Source organism: Eurosta solidaginis, chromosome 4, assembly GCF_040869045.1.
Source record: "Eurosta solidaginis isolate ZX-2024a chromosome 4, ASM4086904v1, whole genome shotgun sequence".
Taxonomy (NCBI): domain Eukaryota; kingdom Metazoa; phylum Arthropoda; class Insecta; order Diptera; family Tephritidae; genus Eurosta; species Eurosta solidaginis.
In genome coordinates, this window is record NC_090322.1 from 206763735 (window position 1) to 206788257 (window position 24523).

Here is a 24523-nt window from a genome sequence, read left to right on the forward strand (position 1 = left end):
TATTGAGACAAGATATGGAAATGTCGTGTGATTGGCCACATAACGAGATTATTATGACGAAGAAATGGCTGCCACATATACGTTTGTATATACAAACAGCATTTCTTTTGTAGCATAATAGTACATGGTGCACACATAAGTAGACACTGTGCCCTTCAACGACTTTTCGCTAAATTTATTCTGTTTTACATATATATTTTTTTTTTAAATAACTCCGAATGAAAACCCTTAAACTTACAGGGCAAACCTAACAATGGCCTTGTATGGTTTCATTTGACTTGAAAAAAGTTTCATTTAAAATGAAAAAAGGTTCATTTGAAATGAAAAAAGTTTCATTTGAAATGAAAAAAGATTCATTTAAAATGAAAAGTTTCATTTAAAATGAAAAAAGGTTTATTTGAAATGAAAAAAGTTTCATTTGACCTGAAAATGCTATAGAATTATGGATTTTTTTTTTTTCATTTTTTGAAATTTTCGATATCGAATAAGTGAGCGTGGTCGTAGTCGGATTTCGGCCATTTTTAATACCAAGATAAGGTGAGTTCAGATAAGTACGTGAACTAAGTTTAGTAAAGATATATCGATTTTTGATCAAGTTATCGTGTTAACGGCCGAGCGGAAGGACAGACGGTCGACTCTGTATAAAAACTGGGCGTGGCTTCAACCGATTTCGCCCATTTTCACCGAAAACAGTTATCGTCATAGAAGCGATACCCTTACCAAATTTCACAAGGATTGATGAATTTTTGTTCACTTATGGCATTAAAAGTATTCTAGACAAATTAAATGAAAAAAGCGGAGCCACGCTCATTTCGAAATTGTATTTTATTTTTGTATTTGGTTGCACCATATCCTTACTGGAGTTGAATGTCGGCATAATTTACTTATATACTGCAAATATATTAAATTTTTTGTTTAAATTTTACTCTTAAATTTCATTTTTTTAAGTGGGTGTGTTCGTCATCCGATTTTGCTAATTTTTATTTAGCACACATATAGTAATAGGAGTATCATTCCTGCCATATTCCAAAATAATATGTTCAACGACTTCCAAATTACAGCTTGCAAAATTTTTAAATTACTTTCTTTTAAAATTGGGCGGTGCCACGCCCATTGTCCAAAATTTTACTAATTTTCTATTCTGGTTCATAAGGTCAACCCACCTACCAAGTTTCATCGCTTTAACCGTCTCACATACCAAATTTCATTAAGATACCTCAAAATTTACTCTAGATAACGCGTTTACGGATGGATGAACGGACATGGCTTAATGCATTTCTTTTTGCGCCCAGATCATTTTGATATATAGAAGCCTATATCTCTCTCAATTAGTTTATGCCGTTAAGGAGTACCGTTAGGCGAACAAAATTATTATACTCTCTGAGCTCTGCTCAGCTGAGTATAATTACAACAAACACTCTAAAATTACCAGCTTTAACTGTAAATGTCTCCGGACAGAGCTAACGTTTTTCTTTTTCAAATCATTGTTGTTTAGGTTAATACGCGTCGTTTGACACCCCTCCCGTAATTTTTGTACGCGTATTAGCATTCGACCGCTGTTCTAGAATTTTACCCGGTCGTCATCAAAAAAAGGTTTGCTAAGTAATTGTTTTAATTGAAAGGATTTTAACGTGGTGGGTCCCAACCTAGCGCATAACCCGCGCGATTTGTTGTGATTAAAACGAAAAACCAATTCGGAATACAGTAAATCGGAAGTATTCAACCTTGAATTCAGATGGTGAACACTCAACAGTTGAGTGCTTTGAATACGATTCACCTTTGAACGATCTGGCATCTTATTGCTGCAGGGTTGTCTGGTGAAATCAAGTAGTTGTTGTCAAACAGCTGCAGAAAGCAACCCTAATGCGCCGCATTTGTATGCATTGTGAATCAAACTAAGCGTGATATCTTCTGCATAGACGTCAAAATTCCAAAGTGATTGGATCACCTGATTTGTAATTGACTATCGCTGTCTCGTTCTGTATCTCTTTCTATCACCTGCTGAAGATAGGCGCCGGCATATTGAACGCTGTCAAAATGCTAAAAAGTAGCCATATTGAACAACCTGTCAGGCAGTTGACAGATAAGATATCACACGTAGTTTGATTCACAATGTTTGTGTGATCTCAGAAAAGAACAACAAAATAAACACAAAAAGTGCAGTTGTTTACAAGAATTTACAAATTACCTAGGCTTTTAATCAAAATAAATATTTGCCAGCAAGACGTTACATGTGAAAGTTTTTATTAATCAACTGCATTAAGGTTAACAAGGAGTTTACTTGCCACATTGGGTGGATCACAAAACGGGGTGAAAAGTGTAATTATGCAAGTTGCAAAAAGGACTGTACCCCAACAAATTGATGACAACCAAGAAAAGCTGTTATCGGAATACAATTTCAATAAATAGATAATTGCATATACAATTTTCACACACAGTAAACAAAAATGAGCGAAAATACTGGTTTGTTTAGCTATAAATTAAATATTAGTATGGTATAAATGTCGCTTTATTTTTGTTTCAAAATTTTCAGCAGCGCCGATTGTGGATGCAAATTCCGCAGTAATAGTCACACCGAAACCCAGCTCTAATAATTTAAGTATAACACACAAGAATTCCGGTCCATTTTATATTTCGCCTTCACTATTCGACAACAAGCGATTGCGGCGAAAACGTTTGCGTTGGGCCAAAGCCTTGCTAGCCGCTGCAGGCATTCAACAACATCACATATTACAACGTTATAAGACTGAGCGACGCAAACAGAATTTAGCTAAGCTCCCAGCAAATGTCACAATTGATTTGTTATCAGATGATGAAGATGCTAAGGAAAAGTCAAGTACCGTTAGCAAGGATAATTCTTTAAAATTGTCGAATGCTAAGCCGGTTATCAATAAAATGCCAACTTTTGCTTTTAACAATGGGCCTCCTCCACTTGTGCCCATATCAAATTTGCATTCCACACCCACAACACCACAACTATATGTTTGTTCTGGGCAGGCGATTGAAGTTTCAAAGGTGCCAAATATTACGCTTATACCAGTACAGAATCTACAAAATATTCCTGCAACTTCAACACCAATCGCTCAAGTGGCACCCATGCCACGTCGAAACGTGAAACGAAAACGTAAATCTCAACAGCCGAAACGTCATGAACAACCAACAATTGTAAATAATGAAAGCATTGTGCTAAGCGATGATAGTGATAATGAAAAATGTGCTGTAGCAACATCGGCATCGGTACTGCCGCCGCATACACTGAAAGACTTCAAAAACACAAACAATGGTTTACTCAAGCCCCTGTTATCTGTGGTAACGCCGCCAATCGTGCCACTCTCAACTACTATCACACCTACCCTAGCACAAAAGTCGCCAAAACTTCAAACGCCCGCAAACACACCACCTCAACCATCTGCACCCACATATCCCACAATGTTATCACCTTATAGTGCGCAAGTTGATGAAGATGTCACTGTTTCACTTGTGCCACGCTCTTCAGCTGCTAGCACTTGTCCGAAATCGAATACCAATGAATTATTTCCTATGTTGCCCGATGAGACTACAGTGCACACTGTAATCGCAAATCGTACCTATGAACTATCGCTTACAAAGTTGCGTGAAGGTCTCGCCTCATGTGGTATGCCAGAATTTTCTAATGGACAACAGAAAGGTACAACAACAAAGCGGAAAGGACCTACACCACCTATGGTTTCACCAACACCGCCGCCCATTTCTTTGAAACTGTCCAGCGATTTGAGTATATCATTGATCTCAGATGATGACGAAGATGATCCAGAGCAATTGCAGCGCGAACGTTTGGCTGCCGAAAGTTTATTACAGAAACAACCACAACTTATGGTGCAACATTTGCAATTACCTGCAGTAAGTGTGTTGCCAGCTGGTGCTAATGTGTCAGTTGTTACGGCGCCAAGACGCCGAAAATTGGGTTGATTATACAATATAGAGGAGGGTGCAGTCAAAGGAAATTTTATTTTATACATTTGCTTAGGAGTCATTTTACGTCAAAAAGTGGACGATATTTCTCAATTAGTTGGATTTTGGTCAACTCTTTTCATTGAGCAAGTTTGCAAAAGGTTTTGCAATATTCAAAAGGCTACATTTTATTTACATTTTCTAACTTATGATTTCATACAGTTTCTAGAAAAACCTGGAATTTGTTTAAAGAAGCTTGCTTTGCGTATAAAAAAGTTACTACTTTCGAGTTATTCAAAATTTGACCAATTAATTCTCTAGATTCTTCGAGGTAAAATTTCTCGGCAATCGTGGCTTCTCGTGATTCGATTTAATTGCTGCCCGTACATGGAATACAACTAATACAGCAACTAAACTGAATATCGAGAAGCTCCCGAGAATTAAGAGTATTTAGAGAAACGAGAATCTCGCTAGCAGCTTAGTTCTCGGGTTCTCGTGGCTCAAAATTCACGCTTGTGTTCAAGAAGAAATCGTAGGCTCTAAAATAAATATTTCTTGAAAAGTTTTTCAAGTTTACTTTCAGAACAAAGCACTTCGGAAGGGAGCTAAAATCGTATTTTTCTGGTTAGGCGTATTTAAATGAGCAGTTTATAGTCTTATTAACTGCATTTTTTCATGCGAGAACCATCACAGGATTTTTGATTATTGCACTGCATTTGTTATTTGAAAATTTTGATTATCAAGTAGTAAAATCGAAAAATGTCAGTTTAGTGATGCTTTCTTTAATACCATATGACTCAGTAATTCATCTAGAACTTTTTTTTAAATAAGTACACTTTTTACGGAGATAATAGCACACTTCATATAAATAAATAGCTCGTAAGTTAACCACATAAATTTTTAATAAAAATGATTCACGGGGTTTACGCATTTACATGTTACCTTTAATGTTTATATTTTAAAACATGAGGTTTAAATGCATATTTATTTATATCTATTTATATTCAAACATATTCCTTATTCTGTATCTCGCTTCGAATGAAAATGATATTTAAGGCATTCACCAGGTCTCCTTTTATTCGCATGTGCTTTAGTGTAATAACATCAACAAAATCATTCCTGTGAACTGACTTATTGCTTGGGTGAAATAGTTTCCGATCAGTGATCGTTGTTGTATTAACGATAAAGGTTCCGAAGGCACCTGTAACACCCCTCTCATTATGGTACACCCCTGTTGAAACAGAAATTTCCTTGCACTCCCGTTAGAGGATATTGATGGCAATTTGTGATCGGTCGCTCCTATTAGATGGGGCGAAGCACTGCTACAACAACAACTCTCCGAGAGCTTTGGGGAGTGTTATCGATGTTGATGGTCCTTTTCCGGATATAGATCCGGTAACAAAGCACCATTAAGGTACTAGCCCCGTCTCGGGAACGATTTATATGACCACATTAAACCTTCTAGGCCATCCCGCCCTCCCCATCCCCTAGTTCCATGATGAACTTGGAGTCGCCTTCTAAATATGTGTATGATACCTTCATATATGCAACAGGATTCCCCTCGCGTAGGTGAGGCTGACACTTGGGTTGCGGAAGCTTTGAAGCTATTGTATTGCGCTTATCAACCCCTTCAATCCTAGCAAGATACGATGTGAGAATTATGAGTCAAAATGTTAACTTTCTTTCCTTCCTATGTTGGGAAAAACAAATTTTAGGTATAGAAAAATATATGGCTTTAAAATTTCAAACATGGTCAGGCCTGTGTTGGCAAAATATTTCAATTCATATCCGAATCATCATACTATATATTTGTTTCTTGCTATTCTGCTGGTAACCATTTCAAAAATTTGGAACTACTTTCTAGCCGCTTATTCAACGCTACCGTATTTGTGAATGTCAGAGCACCTTTTCACATCGAAATGTCTCGAATTCGGAAACCGAAACATTTCTGTTAATTTTAAGTTCGTATTGAGTTCAAATTTTTGAGATGGGCTGGCCAATATTTATTCAAATTCAATTTCTTTTTTCGAGCTTATTTATTAAAAATGAAACCCGAAAATACATGTTAACATTTTTCCGAAGTACGACGAATTTTATCAATTATAGCCATGGCCTTTTTTTCGAAATTATTTTCCTGTTGTAGCGATAAAGGCATCCCCCAAAGGTTTAGGGAGTGAACCTTGTATCCCGCCAACGAAAACAGTAAGGAAAATAATATTCATGCCTATTCCGGTAACCTCCACACGATTTGACGAAATAGTTGCGGACTCAAGTTTTGAAACATAAAGAAGTAAATTTAATAAATTTCTTCTGAATTGATTTATGTATTTACAAAATTCAACTAATATAAAAGAAATCGGCTAAAATAATTTCTTATAATTTTTAATAGCGACAACCTTTTATGAAAATTTCCTTCTGAAATGCATTATAAACCTCTTTAATTTTGTAATGATTTTAAGATTTATAATTTACGTAGTAAATATTAGTATTTTCTACATAAACATTATTTAAGGAATCTGCATAAAGTATCATTGCACATATTGTCTACTTAATTTGCAATTAAGAACATGCTTGGTTGCGATAAAATTATTGAAAATTTAAAAATTAAGAAAAATGAGTAAAAACACTAACGTACAAAGTATTTCCAAGTTTTTTTTTTGTTAGTTGATACAAAAAGCTTAAGTAAATATGTTCATGCATACATACGAAATTAATTGTTTTAAGGCCTACTAAAATACATATTTTTGAATATTTAAGAGAAAATGAAGAATAAAGATTTTTTAAATAACTTTTCCATTTATTTTACAAAATCTTATAGATAAAATATAAAACATAAAAACAAAGCATATTATAAAAGCAATAGAGACTATTATTTCTTTTTACCACCACCACGCTTTCGTCCATAATCAATTTCGCTACATAACAGAGGATTGTCTTTTTGATTTTCATAAACCGCTTTCGCTTTTGAATGATAGCCACGTGGTTGTTTGGGTGCGCGTGTTAAAGCTGTTGCTGCTACACGCTTTAAAGCTTTGGGTACAATATACTCTGGCACATGTGATAAATGTGGTTGCACTTTAACCGTTTTCAAAGGTTTATCATGTCGCAAAACCTGCAGATCACGCGAGTTTTCATTGAAAAAACCTTTCAATTTTTCACTATTGAAAATTTCTATACGAATTTCACGCATGCGAGCTTCATGTACTGCGATGCGTGTTATCGCACGCCATGCATCTTGTGCACGATAGCGAAATGGTTCAATATCCTCCAACTTGAATTGATAATTTCTGAAGCGAAAAATGTACAGCTTTTTATGTAATTGGTATATATATTCACATTTTTTAAAAAAGCATACTTAATCACTTGATCTTCGCTCATGTAGCCGATTTTTAAACGTTCCTCCACAGCTTCATTTACTGCTTTATCCTTCAAGCTCACCAAAGACAAAACACTACCTTTATTCGTGCCACGTGCAGTACGTCCAGCGCGATGTATATATGAGTTGACATCCGTAGGGAAATCGAAATTTATTACATTTGTTACACAGTGAAAGTCTATTCCACGTGATGCACCCGATTCGCGATCACTTTTATTACGACCAGGGTTTTCTAACATGCGTTCATCGGATGCAATTATTAAATCATAGATACCCTGATTGAATTGATTTATTGTATGTATGCGTATCTTTGTAGGAAGCTCAGAGTTAAGTACACAGGACTTGATTTGAAATTGTTCAAGAAATAATTTGAGTCTGTTGGAAATAAAAAAAGGTAAAGCTATATATACTTTGAGTTTTTTACCAAAAGCAAATAATTGACACAACTAGAATCAGAGAGAAGATTAGACAAGTAAATCATATATGCGCCAACCTTCGCATAGAAGCTGCGCATTCATTGTAACTAAAGTTGCATCATATTAATCTCTAGTATTTATTATCAAACAGAGAGCGCTCAACTTACTTATAACAGCGATCGACCGAATTTACGAATATTACATTTTTTCCACGTACTAAACGCAATTTCAGTAGTGCATATAATATAGGTGGTTTGTCATTCTCTTCTGCTAAAATACGTTGATGTGAAAGTTGGTTTTCTGGCACTAAATCCGGCTCTTCAAGTTTAAGTACTACTGGATTATGTAGCACAATATTTTTCATTCTCATAACATCATCGGACATTGTGGCAGATACAAGTACCGCCTATAAAACACGTAGTTAATTTAGGTAATTATTGTATTCTAAATAGGAAATCAAACTAGGTTACTTGATAAATAGGTGGCAGATATTCTATAAGCTTCTTAAAATCCTTCTCAAATCCAAATGAAAATATCAAATCTGCTTCATCAACTACAAGCATTTCTATTTTCTTCAAACATAATGCTCCTGACTGCACATGTGCTAACACTTTGGCTGGTGTTGATATTACAACATCGGGCCGCTCCGATAGCACATGTCGTTGTGCTACAACATCGCTTGTTGATAAATCTACTATGCGCACAACTTTGCCGCATTTGTCTGCCATTTGTTGCATTGATATGCGCGTTTGCTGACATAGTTCTTTACTTGGCGAAAGAACGAGTGCACTGGTACATTGCTCCGATGCATTCAGCTTGGAATTAAGTAACTTTTGCAATAAAGGCAATGCAAATGCTGCAGTTTTCCCAGACCCAGTGCGCGCACGTACTACGACGTCTTTACCTTCCAACAGCAATGGAATGGCAGCTTCTTGTATAAGTGTTGGCTGCATCCATCCCATTTTGGAAATGGCCTAGAGGATATATGAATGAATGATACCAATCCTTTTTTTCTTTTAAATATTGTTTATCTACCTTTTGGAGCCGTTCGTCTAATTCCATTTGATGGAACTGAAGCAGTTTTCTTTCGGCACTCATTTTATTAGCATACATAAAAAAAAGTAATTTAATGACAATCAACAGAAAATGCACGCATTTAGCTGAACACGTTTTTGGCAAAAAAAAATAAATAAAATGCACAAGGAAGTGTGGCCAAACTGACGTCAAGTAACAAGTGCTGCCAAGCCATATTGAAATAGTGTTAAATTCAGTGTTGTTACTTTATAGGTTTATAGGCCAACCTAATAAAAATGTGTAATTGTTTACTATATAGTTTGGTAGCTTAAGTGGAGAATGTTTTGAATAGAGGGGAAGGCAGTGGACTAGGCAGTCGAATGTCATATAATGAAGGAATGGTGTTCGGAGATTTTTCAAAGTTAAAAAAAAAAATTATAAAAGCTTTAATATAAATAAAACTATTGTTTTAATAACAACAAAAACGACATATATATTCTATATACATACATAAATTTGTAAGGATTATCTTACTTTAAAATTTGAATTAAATAATCTAAAGTTTTTTTTTTGAAACTGAGTCGAGAACTGTGCGTGTGAATGTGCGAATTCTCACCGATCAGCTGTTAGTTGCGCTACTTGGTAAAATTTACAATGGTTTGCGTCATGATTCAATTTTTTGACAATTGCGGCCATTTTGCTCCCAAATCAAACTGGCATCCGTTAGCTGTGTTGTTTCTTTGCGAGTTTTCGAAAAATATTAGTAGTAGAAATAGGAAGCAATCAGTTTACAAATACGCGATAAGTACTGAACTGCATAACCCCTTAGAACATTTTTTTTTTTAATTTTATAGTGAATTTATTAACTATGCCTCGATCCATTAGTATGGCTGAACATTGAACATAGGTAATTTTATGAAAAGTGAGGACACCAAGAAATCGTGCACTTTCGTAAACCTATGAATATACGAAACATAAACCAATTAAAAATTCATCGTTCAACGTCAAAACCTCGACTATTAAATCGATTCAGGTAAAAATGTCATTAGTAAATTATGGAGATGCCATAACGAAATGTACTCATTGGGCATGTTAACTTATTCCGGTAAAAGTCTAGAACAGGAGTATACTGCTAATACGCGTCCAAAAATATCGAGAGAGGTGACCTCGACAACAATAATCCGAAGGCGGAAAAGAAAAATTGTATCTCTGTCCGGAGATATTTGCAGTAGGCAATTTTGATGTGATTGTTTAAGATTTTGTGTACAAAGGGATTTACAGGCATTTAATTTTGATCCCACCTCATTGGTGGACCGGCAGGGCAATTTTTTATAAGCTCGGCTGAAGGCCGCCAACGCAACCCGGGGTCACTTTTCGGTATTCGTCAATATTATTATTATTATTATTATTATTATTAAGACACAAGTAAGACAGAGTCTTTTAACGTGCCACATTTCATTTGATACAATACTTTCTTAAGATTAAGGATTAGAGATAAATGACTTAAATATACAAGTTATTTGAACTTTACAATAAATTTCAAGATACATAGATCAATAGGCAAATAAACATAAAAGGAATAAAGGAGAACATAGAGAAAGAAGGAAAGAAAGAAAGAAAGGGTGTATTCAATATCTTTTGAACGAGCTAAAATTTTTATTTCCGCCTTCGAATTAGAGTTATAGAGGTCAATACGCGTCTTTTGACACTTCGCTCGATATTTTTGGGCGCGTATTAAGAGTCGACCTTCTGTTCTATTAATTCCATATGTTCGGAATATTCGTCTCCATTTAAGAATTTGGGGAAACGGTTTATATTTAGAATAGTTTGTATCAGGCATGCTTAACCAACGAACCGATATCATTTCGTTATGATAATTAACGTGAATAAACGAAACAAAGTCATTTCGTTTCGTTTATTAACGTTAAGAACGTCAAATTAACGAAATGATTTTGTTTCGTTTTCTGCCATATCAAAACGAAATCAAATCGTTTATGTTGATTATTAATTTCAAATTATTCTGGCAAAGCTGATTGATGGCGGAGTCATTAAAGGTGAAAGCATTAGCCAAGCTAATTGCAACTTTTCTCATGAATTTTGACAGTACGAATATTTCTCAGAGTATTTTTGACATTACTACCAACGAATTGCACAAACAAATTACATTGAGTTTGTTTGTATGTCCGCTCGCTGTTACCACCGTACGGCTTCACCATGGCTATAGCATTGCCAGCACAATTCAAACATAAAGTATCACGTTTTTGTTAACGTTTTTAACGTTAACGAAAGCTTTTCGTTTCTGTTAAAAACGAGATACAATTTATCTTGATAATTTCTTTATCGATAATATTTGGAAGTGTTGCAACGGAAACGGTGGAAATTTTTTGATAAACGATTAGCTTAACGTTAAGGTGCATCCCTGGTTTGTATATACTTATTTGAGGTAGTATCAAATGAACGTATTTCGAATATTCTAAACTAACGGTTTATCCGGAACGCTTCCATGAATACTTAACGGAAAAGAGCTTTCCGAAATTTCAAAATAAAAAGGTGAAAACTTCCTGTGTAGCAGGACCGCACAAAAACTTAACTCTTCTGTCAAAGTCAAGGTAGGAATATAAAGTTCTAAGATAATAAGTCATTTTCTTTTATTTTTGTTCGTTCATTGCGGCTGCCTGTTCAAAATCGTTCTATCTCAAAATATTTTTTAAAAATTTCCCAATCAGGATTTGCCATAAAACCGCCCAATACTAGAGTTATATTGAAGAACGCTTTATCTCAGAATGCTTTTCATTAACTCCCTCTTATGATAAAATGCGTTGAACTTATGCTCATGTAGGGAGTTTTTGAAACAAATTTTGAGATAGTGCATTTTTGAATAAAATTCTAACGTACGGCATTCTTCAAACAATTTCTGAAAGAATGACCAAACCAACATAACTTTATCAATTCACGAAATAATTAGTAGAAAATGAATTATTTCCCCAAAAATTTTTGGCATTTACAAATTTATTATCACTACTAATATAGTACCAAAGATAGTTTTCTACTATAATTTTCACTGAAGGGGATTGAATTGTTCCCCGTTTTCCTTACTTCGTAAAAGCAACCCCTCCAGATTTTTCAATTTGGGAGTGTCAAAGATCTGTCATCATTGGAGAACAAACCTCTAGTAATTGAATCATGGGTTTGCGTAACGCTCGAACGTATGGGCCTTATTTCGCTCTAAAGGCTTGGCTTCCTCGAAAGCGGTGCCGCAATATAACGGCCCTACCATAGCTGTAGAGCACCTTGTCAAAACTGTAGCAATATAAAAGTTATTCGCGGCCGGCCCACCGCTTTTCTTAAAGCGGTGAACGGTTTGTCAAAAAATTCAAATAATTTCAGCTTCTTAATTTTCTTTAAAATGATATCAAAAACTAAAACAATAAAAATAAAATATGGAAAACCTTAAAGAACTTGCCAGACGAGCAGAAACAGATTCCATAAATCCTTTATAACGCGGTGTAAATTTATGATAAAGCGGAATTTATAGACCGTTATTTGGCGGCTCCGTTTTCTGAGGAAACAAAGCCTTAACCGAAATTAGCATGCGTTGCGACAACGTGAACATGTGCGCAAACTTCAAACCGGAATGTCAGGCAGAAAGTTCAACTTCGTTTGCTCCCACATATTTTGTATGTACATGAGACATTTTTTACAGAAAGCCGCTCAATGTATTTTAATCGGGCGATTTTTTATTCCAACTTTTCTTTTTTTTTTCAGCAAACGCAATTTATAAAAATAGCGACGCAGGCGAAAATTTTCTATTTTTTATGAAATAAACGTAATTTATTAAAAAAAGGCGCCGCAAATTTTTTATGAAATATACGAAATTTATTTAAAAAAAAAAGCGCCCATTAAATTTTAAAATAATACGTAAATTTAAACAAAAGAAAAAAGTAATTTGTGGTTTTATACAAATTAAAGAGTATAGTTATGTATGTAATTCTTGCTAAAATGATCGCGTGTAGATAAAAAGTGATAGTTATACCTTAGTAACTTTAACAACAAATTACTAATAACTTATTAATAACAATCGAAAATCACTGATTAATTCTCGGTGGGAAACTCCCTGAGAACCTATATGCAAAATTTCAAAGGTGAAACCTCTATGGTTTCCGTACTTTAGTTTTTTTTTAGGTGAAAAGTCCCATACAACTTCGTGTGGAAAATGTATCGCATTTGTGGCATAATAAAAAGAACTAATAATACCAGTTATTAGTTTGATAATTATACCTTTCATGAAAATGAAATGCTATATTAACTTCGTCACGAATCTCAAAATTGTAACTCCTTAGAGGAAAATGGGTAGACCCACTATTAAGTGTATCGATATTATCAGGATGAAGAGCTGAGTTGATTTAGCCATGTCCGTCTGTCTGTTTGTATGCAAACTAGTCCCTCAATTTTTGAGATATCTTGATAAAATTTGGTGAGCGGGTATATTTAAGTGTGTCATTATAGATTTGTCGGAACCGACCAGATCGGACCACTATAGCGTATATACCCCATATAACCGATTTTTCAGAAAAGAAGATTTTTATCATATCTTCCTCAATTTTCCAGATTGAATTCATCTTGTGCTTTTGTATATTGCGCATATTTGCCGTCTTCCAGTGAGTTTTACAGCTCCGGCTCACGCTCAGTTCTCACGGGAATGCTCTGGATAATTGAGAGACCTGAGAAGCAGATGTCGTGAAATTTTCACACACGTGAAATGCGATAGGCAGATGCCGCCGCTGTTTTTCATTTAACTCATACGGCGAAAGGCTAAGCAGCGACATCTATTTTTCAAAAAGTAGGTTTATTAAAGGCAGCGTTGCCAAACTAAAAAGAAATAATTAACAAATTATCTGGCTCACAAATTGAACCAGACTTCTATCTGGATTTATCCTGCTCAAATCGTTGTTGTTGCATTTACATGCAAAATTATTTATCTGGCTCAGGCTTTTGCCACCGGATGATGGCAATTGTTATCTGAGCCCCATTTCAACAGGTGGAAGCTACAAATTTCACCAAATGCTTACGTATATAGCATATATTGCTGTCTGAAAAAATCATAGAGATCGGTGGTATATATAGTGTATACTCCATATAAACGGTAATTTCTGCCCCCTTTTTTACGGTTAGAAGCATCAAATTTTATCAAATACTTACGCTTACGTCACATATTGTTGAAATAAGTGATTCGCGGTCATAGTTTTTACATGCAGACCACAAAAAAAGTGAAACTTTGCATCCTCACACAAAGTACCTACCTATTTTTTTTATTAGCTGTATTTTTTTACATCTTTAGACGTGCTTAAACTTTGTATGGACTGCTAAGCGCAGGGCCGTAGAGAGAAAATCCGGCCCCGGGACTAAATAATTTACGGGTCCCCTATAAAAAATACACTAATACGGCCACCGTGGTGTGATGGTAGCGTGCTCCGCCTACCACACCGTATGCCCTGGGTTCATACCCCGGGAAAAGCAACATCAAAATTTTAGAAATAAAGTATTTCAATTAGAAGAAAATTTTTCTAAGCGGGGTCGCCCCTCGGCAGTGTTTGGCAAGCGCTCCGGGTGTATTTCTGCCATGAAAAGCTCTCAGTGAAAACTCATCTGCCTTGCAGATGCCGTTCGGAGTCGGCATAAAACATGTAGGTCCCGTCCGGCCAATTTGTAGGGAAAATCAAAAGGAGCACGACGCAAATTGGAAGAGAAGCTCGGCCTTAGATCTCTCCGGAGGTTATCGCGCTTTACATTTATTTATTTTATTTTAATATATTTGATTAACTTGAATTAATGACGTATCATTTATGAATCATTATTGATGGATTACATCAAACAAAAATTTTGTCACATCAACTAAATGATTTTTGGACTAAGAGCTGACAATAAAATTAACACAGAATATTTACTATTTGTACTATTTTATGGTAACGTAGAAACAAAATTCTCTTTTAACAGCCACATGTTGTTTCTAATAATCTTTTCTAGTTATTCGGTAACACTTTAGTATATTTCTGATAAATTTAAAGATCCTTATAAATTTTAATTATTCAGTATAGAAAGTTCGGATATCAAAGAGTGTCTTTACTTGCTTCTTTATAATATCAAAATTTAACTGTCTTGCCAAAACGGATCCAACACAAAGCGTGCCAAGTCCTGAAACTCGCTCTTGAGATGAACACAATCTATGAAAGTTTTTGATTTTTGAAAGGACGCTGAAGGAACGTTCTGCACTAGCTACAGTGACAGGTATAGCGTAAAAGATACGTAAAGCAACACAAATGTTGGAGAAAATCGTATACAGATTTTGAAAATATGTAGATGGCATGTAGCAATTCGAATGGTGACAGACCTTTATCGAAATTTGCTTCGTAAGTGTGTTTCAAGTGAATTATTTCGCATTATAAGCTTTGAGAAATGCCGGACTTGTATTTTTCGACAAATTTCGCTGCGCTCGCCCGAACTGTAGTTTCATCCATGTCTTCAAATTGCCACAAAAAGGAAAACGTCTCGCTCAAATTTCTGATAGCTGCAAATCGTTCAGTATGCCAGTGATTACCGCATCAACGATCACCAGGAATGTATTGTTTTTAAAATCAGACTCTGAATCATCCGTAATCATCTCATTTAAATTATGTTCAGAACGTCTTTTGGGTTTTCTCTTTCGAATTTCCGGAAACTTTGGCGAGATGTTCAATTGAATAGCAACTGTTTTGCATTCGTTTAAAATTGTTTCCCATTGGTTCCTGATCAGACATGGTAGGCAATAAAAAGCATTGCTACTGGCACTCCACACTAACCAGTCACGCCCCACTTTCTCTCCATTTGGCAAGATTCTGTTTAACACCAAGGTAGGAAATGCCTCGTCATGACAATCACGTGGAAAAATAACAGGACACTTTTCGACGAATTATTTCGTTGATTTCTTCAGATCGCAAAAACTCATTATTCACTGTACCGATATCGAAGTCGTTTAAATAATCTGGACTTTGATACAGAGTTGGTGGTATTGTTCGAAGATTTTTTGAAGATGAACCTTCATCGGTGTCACCACGAAAACTTTACAATTTCGGATTTATGTAAACATACATTTTTATTTGATGTTTTTATTGTCTCCTCAGCCCAGGCAAAAAATCATTATTGTTGCGAATTTTAGCAAAACTAAGGTGTGCTGCTATCTCTAAGCCGATGCTAAACAGTGATATCATGCACATCCATAGATCAATCATTATGTATCTACATAAACAAAACAATAATTGCGTCTACACATATGTACCATGTACGTATACGAGTAGCGGAGAATCAATGCACAAACACATGCATACATCTGAGATACTCCTAAAATTATGCAATGAGAGAAGCTATAAAATCGTGCAATTGTAGTCACAGCTGAGAAGTTTGAGAGCTGATGGCAACTAGTAGATTCTGGAAGCGCCTAGAAGATTCGAACGTTGAAATCAGAGAGTATAAAAGGCAGCAAATTTAGATGCGCTGGAATTCAGTTTGAGTTGAGCTATCAAACAGTTTCGATTAAGACGCTATCTAGTGAGCCATGGCAGTATTATTTTGAAAGTAGAGTTTCATTTGAGCTATCAATCAGTTTGGTTGCTAAGCAATCTAGTTGCAAAGTATAAGTGTTATTGTGAAGTACTTTAATAAAGGCCATTTTTCCATTATTCAATATTGGAGTTATTTATTCAACAGTTTAGTGATACGAACTTAGCAAAAGGGCAAATAAGAGGATTTGCAAGTAAATTCGTTACATTATCAATATTCGTTGCTTTTGAAATTCGGCTTAAAATTTGCACATGGAACAACTAAAGACTCTCTTGAATTAAAAAGAATGTCTTAGTACCTCTAAATCGCGGCCCCCCTGAGAAACACATTTTTGTTTGATGTTTTTATTGTCTCCTCAGGCCCAGACAAAAAATCATTATCAACATTCGATGCTTTGGAAATTCGGCTTAAAATTTGAACATGGAACAACTAAAGACTCTCCTGAATTAAAATAAATGTCTTAGTACCTCTAAATCGCCGGCCCTCTGAGAAACACATTTTTGTTTGATGTTTTTCTTGTCTCCTCAGGCCCAGGCATAAAATTATTATCAATATTCGTTGCTTTTGAAGTTCGGCATAAAGTTCGGGAACAACTAAAGACCTTGCTGAATTAAAAAAATTCTTAGTACCTCTAAGTCGCGGGCCCCCCGAGAAACCCCGGCCCGGGGGAATCCCCCATTCCGTGCCCCCGCTCTCGCCGGGCCTGGCTAAGCGTCAAACTATAAATACACCTCTGAAATTGCTACGCCTAAAATTAGTACTACTAAATTTCAATACGCATTATACTCAGATGTAACTGAAATATATGCCTATGTTTCACCTCTACACTAATTCTATGTATCACCTCTTAAAATGGTGCGTGTCCACCATTCATCGCAACTGATTCAGCTATATGTTATACATTATGGCCTCCAGAGGGTTGTGTCTCCGATTTTAGGTACACCCTGTTCTGTAGCTAGTTATTTAACTACTGCCGCTAGATGGGTCTCCTAGAATTATCTAAGCGAGGACAAGCGTGTTTTTTTTTCGCGGAATCGTAAACGTATACGCTTGTAAAAAAATGGGATATTTTTTATTTATCTTAAAAAGCGCTTAAAACACTTGCCATGGGATCCTTCTAAAAATCTTCCCCCCTACTGCAGCCGGTTAAAACTAATACAGTTGCCCACATTGCAGAGCCGCAGGGAGATGCTTGGTGTCTTATTTATTGTTAAATTAATAAGAGGGTCAATAAATAGTCCATTTTTGCTTGGTGAAATTAAGTTTAACGTTCTTATTAAGCCATCTAGACATTTTCAACCAATTTTTGTAGCTACATGCAGGTCGAATTATGAAATGCACGAACCACTTCGTTGTTTATGTAGTGATTTTAATAAACACTGTAAAAATTTAGACGTCTGCAACTCGTTTCTTGGTATTAAAAAATACCTTTTAACTACATTAAATTTGTAATTCGAAATAAAGCAAAGAACCCTAAACCGTGATATACTGTTCAACCCTCTGTTTCAAATATGAAGTACCAGTTACTTGAAACTTGTTTGCAAAATTGCAGTGTGATCATTATTTTTATATGTTTGCAATCAAATTTACTCTGTATAAATTCTATTCTGTATATACTTTATCTACTATTAATTTGCTTTATTGTTATTTCATAAATTATTATTTAATAGCTTCATCATGAGTACAGTTCAACACATTTACAACATTTTAACTTTTGCTTACTTCTAAGTTTTTAATCGAAATTGTCAAGCATTTAGTTAAATACTGTTTAAATATTACTTTAAAATTGACTGTGGTAGCCGATAAATATACCACTATTAAATTATACGCACACTGATTTATTTTTATAAAATAAAAAAAAAAAATAAATAATAAAATAATAAAATACCTTTATTATAATCACTCCTAAACGTATGCTAACAATTCGTTTTAAAAATTTATATCAGAAAGAAAATTTTTGAAACAATCATTTCAAAATTGAAATATAAAAAATTAACAAGAACCAAAAATTCAATTTATTTAAAGTAGGTACATTTAAAGTTGAATATAAATATAACCCTACAATACTCCCCCTTCCGGAGATTTAACGTTAAATAAATTAAAAGTAACTTTCTTGTTTGTTTTTGTGTTAGGTATCTGTATTTTATCAATCATTTCTGGTTTTAAACGATCAATAGGAATAGATTTAATTTCATTATTTATCTCTATTTTAAAGTTTTTAATATCTTTTTCAATAACTCTATAAGGACCCTCATACGGATGCTGCAAAGAATGTTTGTTTATTACACGTACAAAAACAAAATGACAATCTTTTAAATCTTTTGGAACAAAAATACCGCTAGAATTTTGATGATGTTCCAAATTTGATTTAACATTTTTAAAATGTTTACGCAAACTACTTAAAACATCCGCTGAAGTTACATTCTCTGTAGTTGAAACAAATAATTCACCAGGTAATCTTAGATTTTGGCCAGAAACCATTTCAGCTGGTGTTGCCGAAATATCTTCCTTAAAAATCGATCGCAAACCCATAAGCACTATTGGTAACTCTTCATACCAATCCCTGGATCCATTCCTAGCCATTATTGAAGATTTAAGCTGTCTATGGAAACGTTCTATCATTCTATTAGCTTGGGGATGATAGGAAGAAGTCGTTATATGATGATCTCCAAGAAGTTTCGTTAATTCTGAAAACAAGTTTGAAGTAAACTGAGATCCCTGATCCGTTGTTATTTCCAATGAAATCCTAAAACGTAAAATATATTACTTAAAAATAATATGTAACGATATCACTTTGAAACAGGCAAGGGTCCGACAATATCTAAGTGAATGTGTTCAAATCTAGCTTTTGGAATTGGAATTTTCACAAGTGAATGTGTTCAAATCTAGCTTTTGGAATTGGAATTTTCACAACTGGAGATTTTGTATGACGATGTACTTTCGATTTTTGAAAACATATACATTCTTTGGACAAAATATTGATGTCTTTATTCATTTTTTGCCAAAAATATTTCTTAACTATCAAATGACGTGTAGCTCTACTACCAGGATGTGAAATCCCATGTAACATATCAAATATTATTTTTCTTAAATTGTTTGGAATGAATGGTCTAGGATTTTCTCCTGACACTTCGCACCATATATTAAAGTTAAGAACAGGAATTTTTTTTAGTTTCAAATTTAAAAATGTTTGTTCTGAGGTAAGTTTGCCTAATTCGCTATCTTGTTTTTGTTCACTTTGTAAAATTTTTAAATTAATGTCCGAATTATTAATCGCTTCTACTTCAAACGCTCGAGATAATGTATCAGCTACAACATTTTCCTGTCCTTTAATAAACCTAATATAATTCGTAAACTGTGCAATGAATTCTATATGTCTAGTTTGTCTTGGACTGCGTTCTGTTTTTGAATTTAAAGCAAATACTAGAGGCTTGTGATCTGTGAAAACTGTAAATTGACGTCCTTCTATAAGGTAACGAAAATGTTTAATTTTCAAATAAATAGCTAACAGTTCCCTATCAAATGTATTATATTTAATTTCGGATGGAGGCAATTTCTTTGAAAAGAATGCAAGTGGCTCTGATTTATTATTAAACGTTTGATGTATGACACCACCTATTGCCGTATTGGATGCATCTACATTTAAAGAAAGTTTTGCATCTTTGTTAAAATGATTTAACAATATCGCAGATGCAAACTTTTCTTTAATGCATTCGAAAGCTTTATTAGATGTATCGTCCCAAATTAAAATCTTGTCTCGATTCTTATTTGTTCTATTAATTAAGTCATAGATAACTGTCGTAAACTCTGCTAATTTTGGTATTTATCGATGGTAATAATTAACCATACCAATAAATCTTTGTGCCTGCTTAATAGATTTTGGACGATCAAAATTTCGAATGGCTAAAACTTTTTCTTCCGAGGGCCTAATTCCCGTTTCAGAAATATTATGTCCTAAAAAGTCAACATTTGTTACGCCAAAAGTACATTTACTTGGTTTTATATTTAAACCGTACTCCGTGAGGCGCTGAAATAGTACGCTAAGATCTTTGAAATGTTGTTCCTCATTTTCGCTTGCCACTAAGAGATCATCAATATATGTAAAAACAAAGTCTAAATCATTAACTACTTCATTAAGAAACCGTTGAAAAGTTTGTGTGGAGTTTCTAAGCCCGAGAGGCATTCGTACAAATTCAAACATGCCAAAAGGCGTAGTAATTGCAGTTTTATAGATATCCTCTTCTGCCATTGGAATTTGGTGGTAAGCTCTTACCAAATCTAGCTTCGAAAATACTTTCTTATTTCTGAGATTCATGTTGAAGCATTGAACATGGGGCAAAGGATAACGATCAGGGACTGTTACAACGTTTAATCTTCTAAAATCTCCACAAGGACGCCAGTCATTTAACTCCTTCTTGGGTACAAGATGCAAAGGAGATGTTACCGCTGAATTAGAAGGCCTACATATCCCTGGCTTTACTAAATAATCGAATTCAGTTTTAGCTACTTTGTATTTAATAGGGTCTAAACGCCTTGGTTTAGAAAATGGTAAATTTCCTTCAGTGACTAGTCTGTGAACTGTTGTATGTCTAACTGGTTGTGAATAATCTGGTTCAGAAAATAAAGAAGGAAATTCTTTCAATAACTTTGTAAATTTGTTATCAACAGCGAAAACGTTTGGTAGCGAAACATTACAAACACATGAAATTGTGTTAACTGAAAGACTTGTTACCGGATCTACTAAGCATTTGCGTTTAACATCAATTAAGAGACCATATTTACACAGAAAGTTAGCACCGATAATTGGTTTAGCTATATCTGCTATTAAAAACGTGAACGGAAATTCACGACGCAGTCCCAAATTTATAGTTAAAAGTTTTTTACCGTATGTCAAAATTGTTGAACCATTAGCTGCCGTTAGAATAATATCTGATGACTTTTTCGAACATGAAGATTTTGAAACCGGAAGCACTGAAATTTCTGCTCCACTATCTATTAAAAAATTCAATTTGTTTGTTTTATCAAAAATAAATAAGCGACGTGTAAAGGTGTCTAAATCTCCGTTGTTTGTCGCCGCAACAACGGATGACTTTAGTTTGACGAACTATTGTTATTTTTAAAAGCGCATGGTTGTTCGCACTTCAAAGCCTGATTACCAAACTTATAATGATACCTACAGAGCCAATTTGGGTTGTCACGAGACTTTGATCTATATAGAGGGACTTCTAAAGCGATTCCCACTAAAAGATCGGGACCTTGAATAATTTTGACTAATCTGATTTTTAATTTCACTGATCTCTAATGATAATTTTTAAAAAATTTTGCAAATAATGTTAGTTGTTTGAACTAAATTTGAAATAATTGTATTTTCGCTTTTAGAATTTGGAAAATTACTAACTGAAGCTATTTCATTTTTATTATAAGCTTCCCAAATACTATCGGCTAATTTAACTAATTCACTTATTTCAGTCGAATTCGAACTAGCAAGGATAATACTTAAATTTTTTGCCAACTTCCCTGTCAAAAGCTTTTTAAGAATTTCCTTGCTAAAATTGTTTCCAGAGAGTAGCAATAGATACCGATAAAATTCAGAAGGTTTACGATCTCCCATTTCTGAATCGGATAACACTCTATCTAACTTGGCATTCTCACTTAATGAATGCCGTTCAATTAAAATTTTCTTTAATGCAGAAAATTTGTCATCTTCAGGAGGATTTTGAATAAAATCAAGAATTGTCATAATTACCTCCTGCGGAAGTGCAGTTATGACATATTCATATTTTGTCCCTTCCTGAGTAATGTTCTTTCGACTAAATTGCATTTCAGCATGGATGAACCATGCTTCAGGGCAATTAGTCCAAAATTGGGGAAGTTTTACCGATATAGCAAAAATTTCGTTATTTTGATTCGCATATGGATTTGGTAAATCATTTTGATAATTTTCATTATCCAAATCAATAAGCGAATCGTTTACTTGATTTCGTGGTGTAGATGTACGTGTATTATTTGATGGTGAATGAAACATTGTTAATAAAAATAATTACAAAAATTATATTATAGGAAGAAATAAAAAAAAAAAATTTCCGGAAAGGAGCGTTTACAAAACAAAAATGTTTAATCTATTTTGATACATATACATAATATAAATTTAAATAAACTAAATTTTAGAAACAGCTCACCAAATCCCTTTATTTGTTGTTGATAGTTGTCGCAACAACAAGCCTCGGATAAATACACTCTCTATTGATGACGACCATGGCAAACGTTTGAAGGACAATGCATTGAGGGCATGCACCTGGAACGTCCGCTCCCTGAATGATTCGTGGTGGGAGAGAGACTTTGTCGCCAAGTGCTGGCGTTCACGCCTGTGGACGAGCGTCTCGCCGCTATCCGAATAAAAGCAAAATTTTTTAATATATCATTCATCTGCGCCCATGCGCCGACAGAGGAGAAAGACGATGAGGTGAAAGACACTTTTTATGAACAATTAGAACGCACATACGAGCGCTGCCCCCGTCATGATATAAAAGTCGTGCTTGGCGACTTTAACGCCAGGGTGGGCAAAGAAGGTGTTTTTGGCCCTACAGTCGGAAAGTTTAGCCTACACAATGAAACTTCTCCTAACGGACTGAGGCCGATTGACTTTGCCGGTGCTCGAAACATGGTCATATCAAGCACGAGGTTCATGCACAAAAAGATACATCAAGCTACATGGCTGTCTCCTGATCGAAATACTCGCAATCAGATCGATCACGTTGTGATAGACGGACGGCATGCCTCCAGTGTTTTAGATGTGCGCACGATCCGAGGACCTAACATCGATTCGGACCATTATCTCGTTGCAGCCAAAATACGCACCCGCCTCAACGCGGCTAAAAACAAGGAACAAAAAACACAAGGAAAGCTAGACGTCGAAAAGCTTCAATCACAACAGACTGCCAATGATTTCGCAACTCGACTCTCACACCTGCTCTCTGAGGGCACAACTCATCCTGAAGGAATACAGGAGCAGTGGGAGCATATCTCCAAAGCACTTCGTACTGCCGCCGAGGAAAAAATTGGTTACCGGCGGCCACGAAAAAACAACTGGTATGATGAAGAATGCCGCGTTGCAACCGAAAGAAAAGACGCTGCCTACAGGGATACCTTAAAAGCGAGCGCGATAAGAGGAGTGTGTACACGCTATCGTAAGTTGAAAAGGGAAGCGAGACGCCTTTTCAGGAAGAAAAAAGCAGAAGCAGAAAGGCGTGAGTGCGAGGAGCTTGAGATGCTAGCCACCAGGAATAACGCCCGAAAATTCTACCAAAAAATACGGCGACAGACGGAAGGTTTTAAGACCGGGGCAAACTCCTGTAGGAATGAAAACGGCGACCTTGTAACTGATGTCCAGAGAGTGCTTAGATTATGGAGGGAACACTTCTCTGCTCTCCTAAATGGAGGCAGCAATTCACCGCGCAGAGATGAAGAACCCGATCCCGCAATCGATGATGATGGAATATATGTCCCCCCGCCCGATTATGACGAAGTTAGAATAGCAATAACCAGATTGAAAAACAACAAGGCCGTGGGCGCTGATGGATTGCCTGCGGAGCTATTCAAGTTCGGCGGCGAGGAGTTGGTAAGGCGCATGCAGCAGCTTCTTAGCAAAATATGGGCGGACGAAAGCATGCCCGACGGTTGGAATCTAAGTGTTCTTTGCCCAGTCCACAAGAAGGGGGATACTGCAAAATTCACCAACTATCGTGGAATCAGCCTTCTTAATATCGCATATAAGGTCCTTTCAAGTGTATTGTGCGAAAGATTGAAGCCCACCGTGAACCGGCTGATTGGACCTTATCAGTGCGGCTTCAGACCTGGTAAATCTACCATCGACCAGATTTTCACAATGCGCCAAATCTTGGAAAAAAAACCCGTGAAAAGAGAATCGACACACATCACCTCTTCGTCGACTTTAAAGCCGCCTTCGACAGCACGAAAAGGAGCTGCCTATATGCCGCTATGTCTGAATTTGGTTTCCCCGCAAAACTTATACGGCTGTGCAAAATGACGTTGAGCAACACCATCAGCTCAGTCAGAATTGGGAGGGATCTCTCCGAGCCGTTCGAAACTAAACGAGGTTTCAGACAGGGTGACCCCCTATCGTGCGATTTCTTTAATTTGATGCTGGAGAAAATTATACTAGCTGCAGAACTTA

General features: G+C 35.6%; 2 protein-coding genes across 3 annotated transcripts; one reads left to right on the forward strand and one right to left on the reverse strand.

The window, feature by feature from the left end:
• Positions 1-1980: 1980 nt before the first annotated feature.
• a6 lies at positions 1981-6790 on the forward strand. Of its 2 annotated transcripts, none has more exons than XM_067784649.1 (2): positions 1981-2463; positions 2537-6790. In XM_067784649.1, exons 1-2 carry the CDS (start codon positions 2448-2450, stop codon positions 3946-3948), a joined length of 1428 nt encoding a protein of 475 aa, XP_067640750.1. In that variant the 5' UTR covers positions 1981-2447; the 3' UTR covers positions 3949-6790. The 2 variants fall into 2 exon arrangements, with proteins under 2 accessions (XP_067640750.1, XP_067640748.1); XM_067784647.1 differs by having other exon boundaries at positions 1987-2463; positions 2534-6790.
• Ddx56 (putative ATP-dependent RNA helicase DDX56) lies at positions 6707-8923 on the reverse strand. Its single transcript, XM_067784646.1, has 5 exons — positions 8758-8923; positions 8193-8696; positions 7890-8128; positions 7286-7681; positions 6707-7217 (listed from the first exon to the last, which is right to left on the reverse strand). The coding sequence occupies exons 1-5, from the start codon at positions 8833-8835 to the stop codon at positions 6800-6802; spliced, it is 1635 nt and encodes a 544-aa protein (XP_067640747.1). The 5' UTR covers positions 8836-8923; the 3' UTR covers positions 6707-6799.
• Between the last annotated feature and the right edge of the window lie 15600 nt (positions 8924-24523).

Coding starts and splice junctions, on each gene's coding strand:
- Ddx56 (XM_067784646.1), bottom strand. CDS start 8,835: ATGTATGCTAATAAAATGAGTGCCGAAAGAAAACTGCTTCAGTTCCAT. Junction 8,129..8,192: donor ATCTGCCACCTATTTATCAA/GTAACCTAGTTT, acceptor CGTGTTTTATAG/GCGGTACTTGTATCTGCCAC. Junction 7,682..7,889: donor TCGGTCGATCGCTGTTATAA/GTAAGTTGAGCG, acceptor TATTTCCAACAG/ACTCAAATTATTTCTTGAAC.